Genomic DNA, 16,804 nt, shown 5'->3' on the forward strand with positions numbered 1-16,804 from the left:
ACCTAGGCATCCATTTTCAGCATCCATTAATCATTCCCACACAAGATCCTTCATTTTCGATCTACTTTCAAATCCCTCTTACTTCCTCTCTCTAATTTCCCCAATTCCTCTAATTTTTTTTAGGGTTCTACAACAATAACCACAATAAGACGTATTATTACCCTACTAGTATATCACGATTCGAATTTTCTAGGGTTTTCACGAAATGGATCTCGCAAGCCTGATGGTGGTGTTCCTTTGGTGCCGCCAGGTACCTCGATTTCTTTTTCTTCCTTTTTCCTGATTTTGCGATTTCTTATGATTTAATAAGTGAAATTCGAGCAGCAAAGGAAATTGGAATGGATATTTCTGAGTCCAGGAAACAACGACGAGATAGGAAACGTGATTGCTAACGCCATGGCAAAGTAGGACGCAAGGGCGTGGTAACTCTTGAAGAGGGGGCAAGGGCTACTGTAAGGTACATGTCCTAATCTATCCTTCATTTGTTTCCCATATATGCTCTTGTTGCTTTAATTGCTAAAGTCCCTAAAAAAAATTGCATTTATATTTTTGTTGCTTCACTAATTGGATTATCGCTGATAAAATGGTAGAAAGGTTATAATTGGGGTTAATATAGATTAAATGTTCTCTTTTATTTGTATGCTAGGTTCCAATCTTAGTTTTAAGGGCAAATTTTGGAGGAGAAATTTGAAAATTAAGGAAACTAAAAATATGTATGAATGTTAGGTTAATGGAACTTTGTGTTTCGCGTTTGAACTATTTCTAAGGGTTGTTTGAGAGAAAAGATATTGTGCTTTTATACTACTAGTCTACTACAACCAGGCTTTCTACCCTTACAAGTGCAGTTCAATCGGTCAATACTTGAGTATAAGGGTCTCTTACAATTGCAGTTCAATTGCCCCTTGAAGGTAGATCTTTATTCTCTTTCAATTTCCTGTTAATTGACGTTAATTTTTATTGTATGGTATATATTGGTGGAATTTTTTTTTTTTGTATGATATCTTTATTCTATTTCATTCCTCATTCCATGATATTAGAATCATCTGAAAATATGATCTAAAACTCGAGATATTGAGCTTTGAGTGACAGCATGTCACTGATGACTTGTGCAGTAACAGTTCAGCAACCAGGAGCATCTTTCATCTCCTTCAATTGGAATTATGCAAGGATAGAGCCTGGATTGTTGGTTTTATTTTCCTTATTGGTCATTGAGATACCTTTCCTCAATTCTTAGTGTTACATTTTCTCAGGTAACATGGCTAAGTTAGACATTTGTGAGAGTGAGCGAGACTATGAGAGTTATTTATTATGTAATTTGGAACAAACATTAATTAAGTGCAGCATATCTGATGGTCTATGATTCTTTTGTTTAGTTTTAACCTTCATGAGTGAAAGACAACTGACTGATGCTTTGTTCTTTTACTTGCAGGTTCTTAAGAAGCAAACGGGACTAAAGCTTGACGATCATGTAATCATTCTTTGCTTATTGCTTTGTGTTATTATGTTCTCTTCTATTGCGTTTAGTATATTTTTTTGTACTTTACTTTCTGATGGGCTCAGAAAGTCAGCTTCACATCTATTACTAGAGTGATTTTTCACTACAAAAAAAAACGCGGAAAACTGACGGTGCATGTGACGGAATTTGAAGTCCGTCAGATATCTAAAACTATTGACGGTCTTGTGACGGAAAATCCGTCAGAAGTAAGTTACTGACGGAATATCCGTCACATTACGTCAGACAATACTGGCGCGTTAAAAATCCAAAGGCGCCATTACGTTTTGACGGAAAAGCCGTCAGTAATTACTAAAGTCCTGACGGATAATCCGTCAGATGTGTTCCTCAATTATTGACATAACAGGCAATAATTTGAAATAAGCATGTGACGGAAATTCCGTCAGGAATCCGTGTTTTTGGAAAATTTTGACGGAATTTCCGTCAGGAAAGTCATACACTGTTTGACTATCCTGACGGAAATTCCGTCAGAATTTTCCAAAAACACGGATTCCTGACGGAATTTCCGTCAGATGTTTATTAATACCGCGACAGCCTCGTTCATATCGTCATTTGTTCTTTCTCCCCCAAATCGATTTTTTTCCCTAAAACCTCCCCAAATCCGACACCACCACACCACCACCACCACCCTCTCCTTCCGCCGACCACCACCACCACTCCAGGTTTGTCATTTATCTCTTGTTTTTCCTTTTCCTTTTACTTTTTTTTCCTTTTCTTGTCTTTATTTATTGTATTTGTATAGGTTAACGCCGCCGCCGTCCACCACTGCCGACCACCGCCGCCGCCGCCGGTCCATCCACCCTCCACCTTCTTTCTCATCCTTCCTTTTTACTTATTAGTAAAATTAATTAGGTATTTATAATCTCTTTTTAATTAATTTTTTTGTTAATTAGTTTAATTATCTTAATTAGTATAGTTGGTGTTGATGCATGTTGAATTAGGATAGAAGCCATTTTGTTGTAAGTTTTTGTGAATTGTTAAATTTTGTGTAGTAGTTAGTAGTAGCTTAATTAGTTTAATTAGTAATAGTTAGTAGTAGTTTTGTAAAGTGTTAAATTTTGTGTAATGTTAATGTTTTTAAAATGATAATTTGAATTAATGTTAATTAGATTAGATATTTAGAACGAGAAATTAGTCATGTTACTTAGTTTTTGTTAATTGACATTATTAAGTAAGTAGTCATTGTTGTATGTTTTGTTTTTAATATTATTGAAATTAATGTTCACATTGACTTAGTACCCGTTCAAAAATTACTCATTAGGAGTAATTTTTGAATAGTCCCCGTTTTGGGACTGTCTTTGTACGTTTCAAGTCACTTAGGTAGTAAACATGTATTTGTGATTTGTTAATGAGGAAAGAGCTCGGTGACAAATAACATTTCAGATGAAGAGTACTTCACCAAATGGAGTGAGGCGAGCCAAGCGCAGCGTTTGAAGATGTGGAATTGGTTTAGGGTAATTTAAAAGTTACCTATTATTTACTTTACGTTAATAATTTTTATTTTATTTTTATTAATTAAAGTCATCTTCTATTACTAATTAAATACTTGTTTTTGAAATAGAAACATGTGAAGTCCGTCGATAAAGAGTATAACCCTAAGCCCGATTGGCAAAAAGAGGTCACGAGGCGGATTACCAAGCTTATTAATGGGCTCAAGTATCTAAAGAACAAACCCGATTGGGTACCGCTCTCTTGGTGGGTGAATCTGAAGGAAAGAGAAGAAAAAGACCCTGAATTTGCCAAAAGTTCTAAGACAAATAAGGCAAATAGAATGTCGGGTGCTAAGGACGGGAAAGCACTAGGCACTCATACTCTAGGCCGTAAGAGTTGTTCCGATGCTTTCAAGGAATTGGTAAGTATTATACTCCCTCCAAATTTATTATTTTTCACAAATTGGTTACAAGTATTATTGATTGCCGAATATAATCAATTTACGTTTTTATGCTACTTTCGGGGTGAGTCGGCCACACCATACAAGTTGTTTACAAAGACCAAGAAAAACAAGAAGGGGGAGTGGGTTAATCCTCGAGCCGCTAAGACCGACGTAAGTTAATATTTATTGTATTTCTCTAATTCATAATGTTAATAGTTATTATATTTTCCTCATTTTTAAATATAACATCATTTTTTCCTTATTTGTTTTTCTTTTAGGCCATTTATCAAGAAGAGATGAGTCGACCAACGCCCTCCGGAGAGGCTCCATACGAGTACCGTTCGTTCTACAAAGCGGTCGATGGTTTTGACAATCGTGGACGATTTTTCGGGAACGGTGATGTAGCGGCCGAACAATGGTATGAACGTCCGTGTAACAAAGGTACTCGTCGATCATTCTCTTACACTCCTACCCAGTATACTCAATTTGCCACCCAACTAAACAATGAGCGAACCGCACGACAAAGTCTTGAGGAAACAGTCCGTCTCCAAGCTCAGGAAATGGCAGAAATAAAACAAGCAATGGCTCAGATGCGCGCATCTCAACCCCCTCCCTCGTGCTCCGGTTTCGCCCGCCCTTTCCGTAGAGAAGACAATGAGGATGGCGGGCATGGCTTTGGTAGTGACTTTATTGAGCCTCTAGGTAATTATTAGTCCCGTCGTCTATGTTCTTATGTTGGTAGTTTAGTTAAGGCTACCTTAGGACACTTATGATTATGGATTTTAGTAGATTAGTTGGTATGTAAAAGACATTATTTTATGAGACATGTAAAAATTTGACCTTTAGCTTTTATGTAATAACTTCGGTCTTCCAATCGTGTTTGGTTTTCTTTCGATGCTTTTGTTGTCTACTCTTGATTCCCGCTCATGCGGTCGACATGATAATGGATTCCCGCTTGGCGGTCGACGGTCGTATTTGGTTTTTGCAGGTTTGGTGCGTAAAAACAATGCAAAATCCGCATTGTGGCTGGGCAGCAAGCTGCTGTTTTCAGCTACTGCCCAAATATGTCCTGACGGAAATACCGTCACATAAGTCAAAATGTTGACCAATCCTGACGGAAAAACCGTCAGTATAGGGCCAATCCTGACGGAAATTCCGTCAGAGAAGTCAAACAATTTGTTGACTAATGTGACGGAATTTCCGCCAGTAATGGCTCTCTGTTGACGGTTTTTCCGTCAGGATTGGTCAACATTTTGTTGACTTGCCTAGTCACCCTAAATGTGACATTTTGACGGAATAACCGTCAGGAGTGGAGTCTGTGACGGAAATACCGTCAGATATCTGTTTTCTGTGACCATTTGTAGTGACGCTTTAATCCTGACGGAAAAACCGTCAGGAATGGCCATTCCTGACGGAAAAGAGGCCGTAGTGACGGTTTTTTTCCGTCAGTTTTCCGCGTTTATTTTGTAGTGTTTTAGGGTAAGGTTTTGTACATTGGGACCTTGTCCACCGTTCATTTGTGAGATCCCTAAAAATGCGAGTTCAACTGCTGAATTATTTGACATGCAAAATCTGAAGTAGTATGTCGAGTGTGAAAAGATACTATGTTTATAAGAGAGGAGAAAGAGTTATCTATTGGACTATTACACCTTTTCTTTCCTCTGTTAGGAAAAAGTCCCGTTATCAATTATTCAAAAACTCAAAAGTACTCTAGATTAAGTTATCGTCTGTAGAATTAGAATAGTTATGATGACACTCGTTAGAAGCTTCCTTAAAGAGGCATTGACACGGTTTTCTTCATAAAATTAAAAAGTTATGATGATACCCAATGTCAAATGGCAATACAATGCAACACTTTTGAACCTTATGCAACACTTTACTTATTGTATTAGGTAGTAGGTACTCGATGTTGTATTCATCTCTGTACCTGTACTAATATTCAAGGTTTCGTGTTTTGCAGAGCATTTTCCTGAACGTAATAAGTGGGGTTTCTCTGACGGAGACTTCAGGAGATCTTGCTGTGGCAATGGCAATTTGTAGCAGGCATCACTTCTTGTCAACGCATCCCTTTAGTTAGAATCACAACCTTTTTTTTCCCTTTCAATAGTGGTAATAAGATATAAGATATGAATATAACATATCTTATATTAGAATCACTAATATAAGATATGAATACGGCTTTGGATAACCGATTGATTGTATACAAATATTTTTTGTTGATTATGAAATCATTTTGGATTGTCATCATGTGTATGACTAATATGGCCAACAACGTAATATTTTTTTTTTTATAAAAAATAATAATTATAGACATCGGATTTTTGCAAAAAGCTGATGTCCATTGATCAAATAGACATCGGTTTTCCTAAAAATCCGATGTCCATTGATCAAATAGACATCGGTTTTCCTAAAAATTCGATGTCCATTGATCAAATAGACATCGGTTTTCCTAAAAATCCGATGTGCAAATTTTAATGGACATCGGTTTAAAATCCGATGTCCATTCATCCACAATGGACATGACCAAACTCTACATCGGTTGTGTATCCGATGTCCATATAGCGAAAAGTCCGATGTCCATCACAAGTTTTGTAGTAGTGTATTGTGTAATCAGTAATTGGCCCCGGTAATTGTTTTTAAAACTGCGGTGATCCACTCGGGGATGGTGAGCAATTATTGAGCAGGTATGAGATGGATTGTGCAAGGGATAGCTGGGATGAAGTCATCATGTGTCACTAGAGTCTTTCTCTATGTCTTGAACTTATATTTTCATTTAGTTGGTTTTGGATTTGGAACATTTGTATTTTGTTAGACAGTTTTGGTTTGGATATGTATCACTATAATATTATTTAATAAAGTACGTTCTTTTATGGTTCTTTTGATATTCATTGCCTCGGGTAACCGAGATGGTAGCACTTCCATGCATTGGGTGGTCTTGGTAAGGCACCTTGGTGTATGGGGGTGTTACATCATATGCATGCACATTATTGTTGATGATATGATAATTCAAAGAAAAGTCGCAGTATTACAAAATTGACAAGATTATTTGAAGTGAAGATGCAAAAATCGTTATGAATTACTATTTTCATATTATGAAATTTGAAGCAATCAACGACTCATATTTATTGAAGACATCTATCAAGTTGATCAAGTACGGTGACAGCTATTTTCAAGATCGAGAAAGTTTGTCATATCATGAGTTGCATTGACATTTTACAAGTGTTGTAATCATCAGGGGGAGGGTGCACGCGCTGTACTCTTTTTCCTTATCTATGGTTTTATACCAGTGTGTTTTCCATAGAAATGTTTTAATGAGGAAGCTTATTAGTTTCCGTGCTTGAGTAATATTGTACTCTTTTTCCTTATATACTAGTGTTTTTCCCATGGGGTTTTTTTAGTTAGGTTTTAACGAGACATGTTTTTCAGTAATGTATATCCAAGGGGGAGTGTTATGAAACATTAGTTAGATGGAAGTCCATTGGACTTGTACCCATTATACATGTAATTAGGGTTTTGATAAACCCATCATCTATGTACTATATATAACTAGAGGCGGCAATCATTGACACGACTCGAAAACACGACACGAACCCGACAAGAAATTAGCGGGTTAGGGTCAAGACGACGTGACTCATTTAAGTAATTGAGTTGACAGGACACGACACGAAACTTAAATGGGTCGGGTTATGGTTGATGTCTTTTGTCACGAACCCGACACGAATAACCCATTTATTTAAATTTGTTATAATATATGTGGCTTGAGTCAATAATTCAACAAAACTACTTAAAATTAGCATTTTTATCCATAATTTTTGGGATAATAGGGTTATAAAGCGCAGTTTATCATATTAGCTTATTGGTTTAAACAAGTTAAGTGAGTTTAAAATGACCTGCTAAAAGATAAGTGGGTTAAACAGGTCGGGTTGGGTTGTAGAAAAATTAAATGGGTCGGGTTAGGGTTGAGACAAATGACCCGTTTATGTAATTGGGTCGGGTTAGGGTTGGAGTAGTGGTAACCCGTTTAATATTGACACGAACACGACACAACCTGATCTATTTGTCAGGTCTATATATAACTCGATCATATGAGATGAATAATAAGTAACTCTCTTTCCTCTCTCGATCTATTTGCACTTTCTTCTCTAATTTTTATTCTAATAACAATATTAAAATTATAAGCCGCACATTGTTCTTGAACTAGCGTTAGCATCTCCATCCTTGATCATTTTGATTTATTCCACATTCCATTTTAAATTCTCACCGCCCTTCATTAATATTGCGCTCTTTGAAAGCGATAGCAAAACGAGGATGCATGTGGCTCTTTATTGGTGTTCCCACGTCATGACACCCTACAAGATCGACATAAGACGACAACTTAAATATTGCTTCAATAACAAATATATCACAAATACTATATACTATTTGTATTAGTAATCTTTCGATTCATTAATATTATAATATATGTATTCACGATTTATCAAAAAAAACAAAAAACAAATATATGGCATTTAATATTTCGAAAGTGTTACAAAGAAGATAATATTATGTTAGAGTATAAACCGATATTGGGACTTCGATTATGAGTTTAACTTTTTTGTTGAAATGGTTTCTTGACATTATATTAAAGCCATGTTATTGAAAAGTCATGCGCTCAAATTCCAATGAGTAGATTATACAACCTGTTGTATGATGCAAAATTCGAGCCGTCTACTAAAGTTTTCGAGTTTTGTTTAAAAGAATCTGAGTTATGTTGTAAAGTTTTTGAACTCACACGCTTAAACATAAAAAAATAAACTCTTACAAAACTCAGAAAAATTACACATAAATTCGGACTAATGTATAGGATTGTATAATGCTTATTATACAACTGGTTGTATAGTATTATTTGTGCTCAAATTTTACCACCCCATTTTGTTTAAGAAGGGGACTTAGTGTTGCGTTAAAACATTACTAATTATGACAACATTATAGAAAACGGTTTCATCTAAAATATAATCAGTCGAGATATTTATGATAATAGAAAAACATATAAAATGAATAAAGTGAAAGTGAATTGACTCACTGGCGAAACGAAATGTTGATAAATTTGGTTGTGGGAGGGTCGACGAGCTGAGAGAAGGCATCGAAAGAGAGGACGAGGGCGGCACCACTACTCGAGGGATGGGACTTGAGAGTAGCAGCCCTATCAACCACCGTAACTTGGATGATTCCGGGAAGACATTTACTAGGAGAAGGTGCACTTACACAGGTGACTAAATATTGTGTTCCACATGCTGCACCGTTGTTCCATATTACATCTCCTGCTGCCGCAAATAGCCTATTCGCCGGGAACTCTGACTCATCGCTGCCGTAACAAGCTGATGCTGCATGCCAAATAACCATCGTATCCAAGTGTTAAGCTTATACGTAAAATCATATGGGTATATTTTTCTCATCGTACTTTTAATTTGGCCAAGTTTTTTAGAAAAACTAAATAGGTTAAACAATATCAACCATATTTCATTATACTCCGTATAATTTTCTTTAAGGAAATTTCTCATGATACCTCTTAATTTTGTCAGATTTTTCATGCTACCCTTGCTTTTAAAAATTTGCCCATGGTGCCCTTAAGGTTTCAGTTTTGTGTCCATAGTACCCCTTAGCGTAATCGTAGTTAAAAGAACGTTAAATTTTGATGACGTGACAATAATTAGTAATTAAAAATTAATAATAAATATGAAACAAAAATAAAAAATTATAACATTTCTCACGGTACCCCGGTGTTCTATACGGAGTACATTTTTTTCCCAGGTATACCTAATAAGTTATAAAAAAGAAGCACCATGTTTTATCATTACAATTCACCAACCAAAAATAGAAATAACAACAAATGACTGAGACACCCCAAAATGGAAAAGGACAACAAATAACCGGAACAGAGGGAGTATATTTTAACCAAAAAGTAACATTGACTATTTACGTGTTAATGTTGAATAAAAGCATGTAAATCGAAATGACACATAAAATGAAGCAAAATGAACCCTTTATCAAGCTATTACATTGCTCAAATCAGGAGTTAGTGAAAAAACTACATAAACTCAAGAGGACCATGGGAAAATTGTGACATCTTGAGGGGTATCTGGGGAAGAATGTATAAATCATAGGGGTACTGTGATAAATGTACAAACTTTTAATTTTTCAATAAATGGTGAATATTAAATTGATTTTCCCAACAAACTAATCCATGATTAATATTGCCACTTCATCAAAATTTAACGTCCCTTTAACGACGGTTATATTAAGGGGTACCATGAGCACAAAAATGGAACCTCAAAATACCATAGGCAAATTATTAAAAAAAAGGGTACCATGAAAAATTTCCGTATTTTAAATGACGGATCAAAAGATTCAACATGTATCATGTGAAATTAAACATTAATCCACCCATACTAATCCGCAAATAGGTGACACCAATACAGTGGCGGAGGAAGAATTCTGTCAAGAAACCATCCCAACTAAAAGTTTAAGCTGATGGTTGGAGTCTCAATATCGGTTTTATGCTCTAACACGCCGCCTCACACGAGTACCCTTTGGGCTTGCTCCTCACACGAGTGTCCTTTGAGCTTGACGTGTGGATGCAATTGTAGACCTCCCCACACCTAATGCTAGTATTCTACTTTAGAATTGAGGTGTGTGTGTGTTAAGGTACGAAATCGTGGTCTTTTGGTAACACTGGCTCTGATACAATGTAAAAAATTATCTCAACTAAAAATTTAAGTTGATGATTAGAGTTCCGAGATCGGTTTTATGCTCAGATTTGAAATCAACGAGTCAGAGAAAATTATACCAAGTAATAACCTCGAAAATTTTCAAAAAAATTTAACTAAAAGCTTCCACATTGTCTTCCGTTTGTGAAATGAGCGCCCTTACTATTGCTCCACCGCCGCCAATACGGGAATATACATTTCTCTCATAATAAAATAGGTCAACGTAGCCAAATATACGACAAAATAAACTTGTGTTCCGTCATAATGGACCGAAGTTTCAGCTAAAGCCTGCAGACTAAGACATGTGACACACATGTATATATGATGAATGCGTGGGATTATGGAAGTTCAATTGTGTATCGTGAAAGAACATAACTTGCTTCTATACGGTTATATCACTTATTTTGCGGGCACGCACGGAATCCCCTGCATCTATCCCTTTTTTTTTATGACATTCAGGAAACTATTTTTAGTTCTTGTTAGTGATACGCCAGTACCAATAGATGCATGAAATTTCTTACGTGAAATTCGTCTTTTACTTCACATATATCGTAATTGGTCTGTTAGCCTGGCTATAGGATGACCTACCATGTTTGTAGTACTTACGCTTGTAGTTTTTACGTTTTAATTTAATATATGAGTTTACTGTTATCGAAAAAAAATATCACTTATTTTGTACTTCTATATTTGTAAACTAGTGTAATAGTAGTGATAATACAAGATTCGAGTCTGTTGGCGGGTTTTAAAAACGGGTGCCAAAAAAAATTCACAAGTAAATAAACTTTCACTTTTCAATTTAATTGGCGATAGAAGAAGTAATCAACTAACTTGTAAATTAGTTTTTTTCGCTCTAAATAACCAAGCAAGAACATTATCTAAACAAAGCATTTAATTTTTCCGTGAGAAAGTTGTCTAATAAATATGCCCTCTGTTCCGGTCATTTGTTTACGTTTTCTTTTCTGACAAAGACCAATAAAAGAGAAGATGGGAGATTAAAGAAGTAATCAACTAACTTGTAAATTAGCTTTTTCACTCTAAATGACCAAGCAAGAACAATATCTAAACAAAGCATTTAGTTTTTCCGTGAGAAAGTTGTCTAATAAATATGCCCTCAGTCCCGATCATTTGTTTACGTTTTCTTTTATGGCAAAGATCAAGAAAAAAGATGATGGTCATTTGTAGTTATAATTCGAGAAGTGGAGAATAGTACAATTGGATGATCATATTATCCATAAAAAGTCTTTCCATCTTCTATATACTAAAGATTAAGCCTCCTTGATATTTTTCCTCCAAGTGCACAATTTAAATAAGACAACTATGACAATGATAATAAATGCATAGAGTATTATATAGATTCATTCATAGAAATTAATTGAAAATCATTATAATTAATTATTATTAGCTTTTAAAATTAAAATGAAACAAAATACACTATTATTATTGATTTTGTCACTAAAAAAATCATTAAAGAAATTTGAAAACAAATTATGAAGTGATTAGTAAACTCTTTTTATTCACTAAAATACAAATCTCATAATATTTTTTTTTGCAAGAAGATATGCCTCTTTCTTATTCATCCACAAAGGGGAAAGAGGAAAATCTCATAATATTTGTTAACTCTTTTGACTAGTTTTTATTTTCAAATTTTTTCTTAAATTAAAATATAAGTAAGGCCCTGTTCTTTTGGACTTAAAGTCACTCTCTTTGAGTTAAGTTCAGCAAAATTAAGTTAAGTTCAGAAAAGTTCAGCTCATATAAGTTAAGTTAAGTTAAGTTCAGCAAAATTTTGTTCAGAAAAGTTCAGCAAAATTAAGTTCAGTAAAATTAAGTTCAGAAAAGTTCAACAAAATTAAGTTCAGCAAAATTAAGTTCAGAAAAGTTAAGCAAAATTATAAGTTTCATAATATTGACGAGTTTTAAAAAAAAGATACGATTTTCGTTCAAATCGATTGTATAAACAGTCCGAAATTAATTATTATTCTATATTTTTTTTTAAAAAAAAAAAGGTATTTATTTCAACCTCAAGTTCTTACCTATCTCCTAACACACCCATTAAAACCACACAAAGGCATCAAAACTCCATAATTTTAATCACCTAAGTATAAACAATGACATTTGGTCAATTGAAAAAAAGGTGAAAGGTGTTAAAAGTTATGCCTCAAATGTCACCTAACTATCAAATGTCCATTATTGTTTCTACTTTTACACTTTATAATTTTATACGGATGCACACTCTTGGGATACATGTTATACAACATGAGAACGTTCTAGGGACAACAGATTCAGGCATGTTTGATAAGAAGCAGAAAAAAGTTATGTACAAGGTGCGAAATAACATAGTCAAAAACATTTGGCGAGGCAATGGATTTGACGGGGTGAGCTCAAACGAAGATGAAGAAAGTGACGAGGAAGATGATAATATGGAACTAGATGATTAGAAAAAAAAAAGTAATATGTGATTTACTTTTTATTTTTATGTATTATGTAATGTGTATGAACATATTAATTTATATAAATAAAGTATTTTATTATTTTTACTTGTGTTTTAAGTTATATTTCTTTATTTAATTATTATTATTAGTAGTAATAGTAGTAGTATTAAGTGAAATTAAATTAAGTTAATTTAAGTAAGATTCTTTTAATTCAGAAAAGTTAAGCTATTATAAGTTAAGTTCAGCAAAAATAAGTTCAGAAAAGTTCAGCAAAATTAAGTTCAGCAAAATTAAGTTCAGAAAAGTTCAGCAAAAATAAGTTAAGTTCAGTAAAATTAAATTAAGTTCAGCAACTTTAAATCCAAAAGAACGGGGCCTAAGAGAAATGTGAAAATTCTAATAAGCTATTGGTTGAAAATCTGAAAATAGTATACTAAAAAAGATAACAACCTATATATACCCTGCAAAAATTACACGGGTCTAAACTAGTTATAAGAGGTAAACAAATTGATAAAACACCCTAGAATAAAATAAGAAAACAAATGACAAGATAGTTAGTAAAATGGAAAGAGTAGGATTGAGTAATGTGTCCTCAAAGACGGTTTCGAAAAGAATTTATTGTGAGATCATTTTAAAATTTAAAGGGAAAATGGTATCACGACTAATAAAACAAGTATGAATCACGCTTAAAAATAAAATAGGTACGTTTATTATGAAAACAGGTACAATATTATAGGGTCAATTAAGATCACAATCAACAATAATAAGAGTTATAAAAAGCACGTAAAGAAGTACTAAAGAGAGATTTGTAAATAGGTTAGTTAGAAACCCGTCTTTTCCAAGTTTTTGCAAATTAGTACGAGTACTTACGTAGATAAGGAGCCTTGTAACTGGCGGCCGTGCCGACATAGGCATGGGACAAAGGAAGCAAGAAAATAGCAAGCAGAAGAGTAAGTAAGATGGTGCACCATTGTAGGTGACGCCCAACTTCCTGTATTCTTGGAACCATCATTGTTTCAGTTACACAATACGATACAAATAAACTACTCCGTATGAACTTAGAAGACTTTTCAATATGTGACAACGCCTATAAAATTATTTGATTGAGTTTGTCAAATTAGTTCATCTGCAATTGGTATATATATATACTTGTACTTGTATAAGTTAGCATATGGATCTTATATGCTCGATTGAATTCACACGAGTTGTCAGAATGGCTTATTCGAAAGTCAACCCTCGGACCCTCGGCCTATGAATACAGTTGCGTAATAATCAATTAAATCAGTAAATAAAATGGTTAATGATGAATGACTGATATTTGGAAATTTAATAATTGTTGTGTAAGATCGTTATATAGTGTTAAGTTAAATACCCCGTAACTTATCTATTAATAGACCGTCTTTCACTGTAGATCATCTTATTGTATAATTTGAGTTAAAATTATTAATTTGTAAATTGTGAGATACGTACAATTTGTGAGATACGTACTCTGGTGGTTGTAAATTGTTCTCTTTTTTCCGATAACAGTTCATAGATTATACATCAGATGTAGTAGTATAACTGATTTGAGTAATTTATGAGTTTTATACTCCGTGATTAAGTTAGTTTTTGGGTTTTGTTTTGAAGATTATGTGTTTTATTATAAAGTTTTTGAGTTCGGTCACTTAAATATTAAGCTAAAAAGTTGCAATATAGCTCAAAAACTATAATTATAAATTTAGTTAATTTTTAGTTTTGACGTTAAAAAATTAAAATGCAATTTACACTCTCTAAATGCTCAGAAAAAATACCCGTAATTCCGTAAACTCAATTACTATTACATCAGATACGTGTTCATTTTTTCCGATAAAGAGCTATGGAGTATATAATAAACTTACAATAATTGTGATAATCTATAAGATAGTTAAATTGTGAAAATCTTTAAGATAAGATTAATTGTGATAAAGTTGGGCACAAACAGCTGTTAGTGTATTCATCGTGATCCTACGCAAATCATAAAGTAGTTTTGAGATAAGATGAATGTTTTATCTAGGCAAAAATGGAACTTCACGCTCCTACTCTGTATATATTGGATAATTGTGGCGGTGATATGGAGAATCGAACATCATTATAAAAGTTATACGCATCTTTTTTGGCTTTTCTATCAAAATTGAATGACGAAAATATAGTTTAATAGTTACGTAAATTCTTATCTAATTGATGGTGGTGTCACTTTCTTGTTGGAATGATCCTCCTGCTAAAGGAATTAGATAATTCCGATAATTTAAAGGTATTAAGGTGTTGCGGTTCTAATTTGATCGTTTCAAGCTTACCGAATAAACTGAGTCAAAAACTATGGGATTGAGTTAAGTACAATCTCAACTAGACCCAGAAAATTTAATCGAACTGGAAAATCGATTGAACAATCAACTTGAGTAACCTGAATAAAATTCAAAATTCAAAATCTGATTCAATATGAGTCGAACTGAAATTAAATCGAATTCATTATAAATGAATGAGTCGAACCTGAATATATCCTAACGATAATAACTGAATCATTGACCTGATTTGAAAAACACTTTCATTTAAGTGTTTTTTCATTAATTTTTTATTTATTAACCGTAATTTGAATATTCAAATTGAAAGTATATGGAACTCTAAACCAATTTTTATTTCTTTTTACCTTCAACTTAAAAAAAATTTGACATCTAACTCACCTGAACTAATCAACACCCCATCCAAACCATACCCGACTCGAAATAACACAAACTGATGAAAACTAAAACCGAAACGAAGGTCACCCCGATTAAAACTGAATTGCTTTAACCTGATCCGAGCCAAACTAAGTCTGTGTTTGGCAATGCATTTCAGGTCCCTTATTTGGTCAAATTAGCTTATTTGACCAAAATTTCAGGTATCTTATTTTTTCTGTAAGCGTTTGGTAAGTAACTTATTTAACCAAATAAGTTACTTGTGATGAAATGCTACATAGAGTAGCATTTGAGATTTCAAGTACCTGATTTGATGTGATTTCCCTTTTTTACCCCTTAAATCTATACTATTAAATAATTATCATATCATTTTACGTTATTTCACCAAAATCAGTTACATTTCAGTTAGTTTGCCAAACATTTTTTTATATAATCAGTTACCTTATCAGTTCCTAATTTTCAGCTATCTTATCAGTTACCTTTTCAAGTTTCATTTAACTTTTCCGTTTTCAGCTACTTTTTCAGGTTTCAACTACCTTTTTAGTTAGTTTTACCAAACAGAGCCTAAGTGACTCGTTTAAGAGGTCTAATCTCATTATGGTTATTTGTTTGCCTATTTTATTTTTTGACGTCTCAGTAATTGTTTACCTTTCTATTTTAGAAATGTCTTTTACCAGCAATTTGATCCGCCACCCTCAATTGGATCTACTTGTCTTTTAATAATTGAGCTTCTTTTTTTTTCTTTAATTTTTGTGTAAAAAACAAAGGTAAATAAATGACCGAGAGTTTCGACTTCCGAGACAAAGGGAGTACGAGTGTAAGTATAATACTCCGTAATATGTAGCACAGGTAATTTAATGGGATGACTTATGCCGTTATGCGGGTGTCATTTTATTTTCTAAATTTGTAGGTCAACTACCAATGGATTTGAGCGATCGATACCGACTTATAACGCCCGAAATTTTCCCGCGGTGGATCCTCGTTTCTAAATTATCAACTGCTAACGGTAATTTGACTAAACAATTTAACGCTTATTTCGTGGAGCTTGAACATGCTTCCTTCTAAAAAGTCATACCTCGAACGTTCTGTTTAATCTTTCTCTACAAATTTCAACTTGAGTCTTCTTAATTAATTCTTTTTTTAGACAACATTATACTATTATATATATATAATAAAAACGGGCAATTTACACGTAACCATTACAGTACCAAGTAACATTACAACTAAGGAAAAACTTGAGGCGACTGATACAAGAAGAAACAGTAACAGGAACACAAGAGTTGTTGGATTGTTGCGGCGGACGAGAAGTCGGATCTTTGTTGAGTGAAAAAGGACATCTTGGAGTCTGATAGATGAGGCAAAAGTCATAGCCTCAATCAGAGCTATAATATTGATTTGAAGACAGGAAGAGCAAAAACATTTGAGTACTTCATGAGTGATACGATCATTGTGGTAGACTTTATAAGATCCAACCAAGTTGGTCTTGTTAAAAGCGACCTCAATCCGAAAGCAATGAGAAATATGGTTCGGGGAGTAGGAGGCAGTTTTGA

General features: G+C 33.8%; 2 protein-coding genes across 2 annotated transcripts; one reads left to right on the forward strand and one right to left on the reverse strand.

Annotated features, from left to right (window-relative positions):
• The first annotated feature begins 2,897 nt into the window (after positions 1-2,897).
• On the forward strand, positions 2,898-4,127 carry LOC141614894 (uncharacterized). Its single transcript, XM_074433583.1, has 3 exons — positions 2,898-2,967; positions 3,075-3,557; positions 3,665-4,127. The coding sequence occupies exons 1-3, from the start codon at positions 2,950-2,952 to the stop codon at positions 4,097-4,099; spliced, it is 936 nt and encodes a 311-aa protein (XP_074289684.1). The 5' UTR covers positions 2,898-2,949; the 3' UTR covers positions 4,100-4,127.
• Positions 4,128-7,439: 3,312 nt separating this feature from the next.
• Positions 7,440-13,649, reverse strand: LOC141614895 (EG45-like domain containing protein). The gene is made up of 3 exons (XM_074433584.1): positions 13,435-13,649; positions 8,449-8,749; positions 7,440-7,735 (listed from the first exon to the last, which is right to left on the reverse strand). The coding sequence occupies exons 1-3, from the start codon at positions 13,574-13,576 to the stop codon at positions 7,726-7,728; spliced, it is 453 nt and encodes a 150-aa protein (XP_074289685.1). The 5' UTR covers positions 13,577-13,649; the 3' UTR covers positions 7,440-7,725.
• Positions 13,650-16,804: the final 3,155 nt, after the last annotated feature.

The sequence above is a fragment of the Silene latifolia genome, chromosome 11 (genome assembly GCF_048544455.1).
Source record: "Silene latifolia isolate original U9 population chromosome 11, ASM4854445v1, whole genome shotgun sequence".
Classification (NCBI taxonomy): Eukaryota; Viridiplantae; Streptophyta; class Magnoliopsida; order Caryophyllales; family Caryophyllaceae; genus Silene; species Silene latifolia.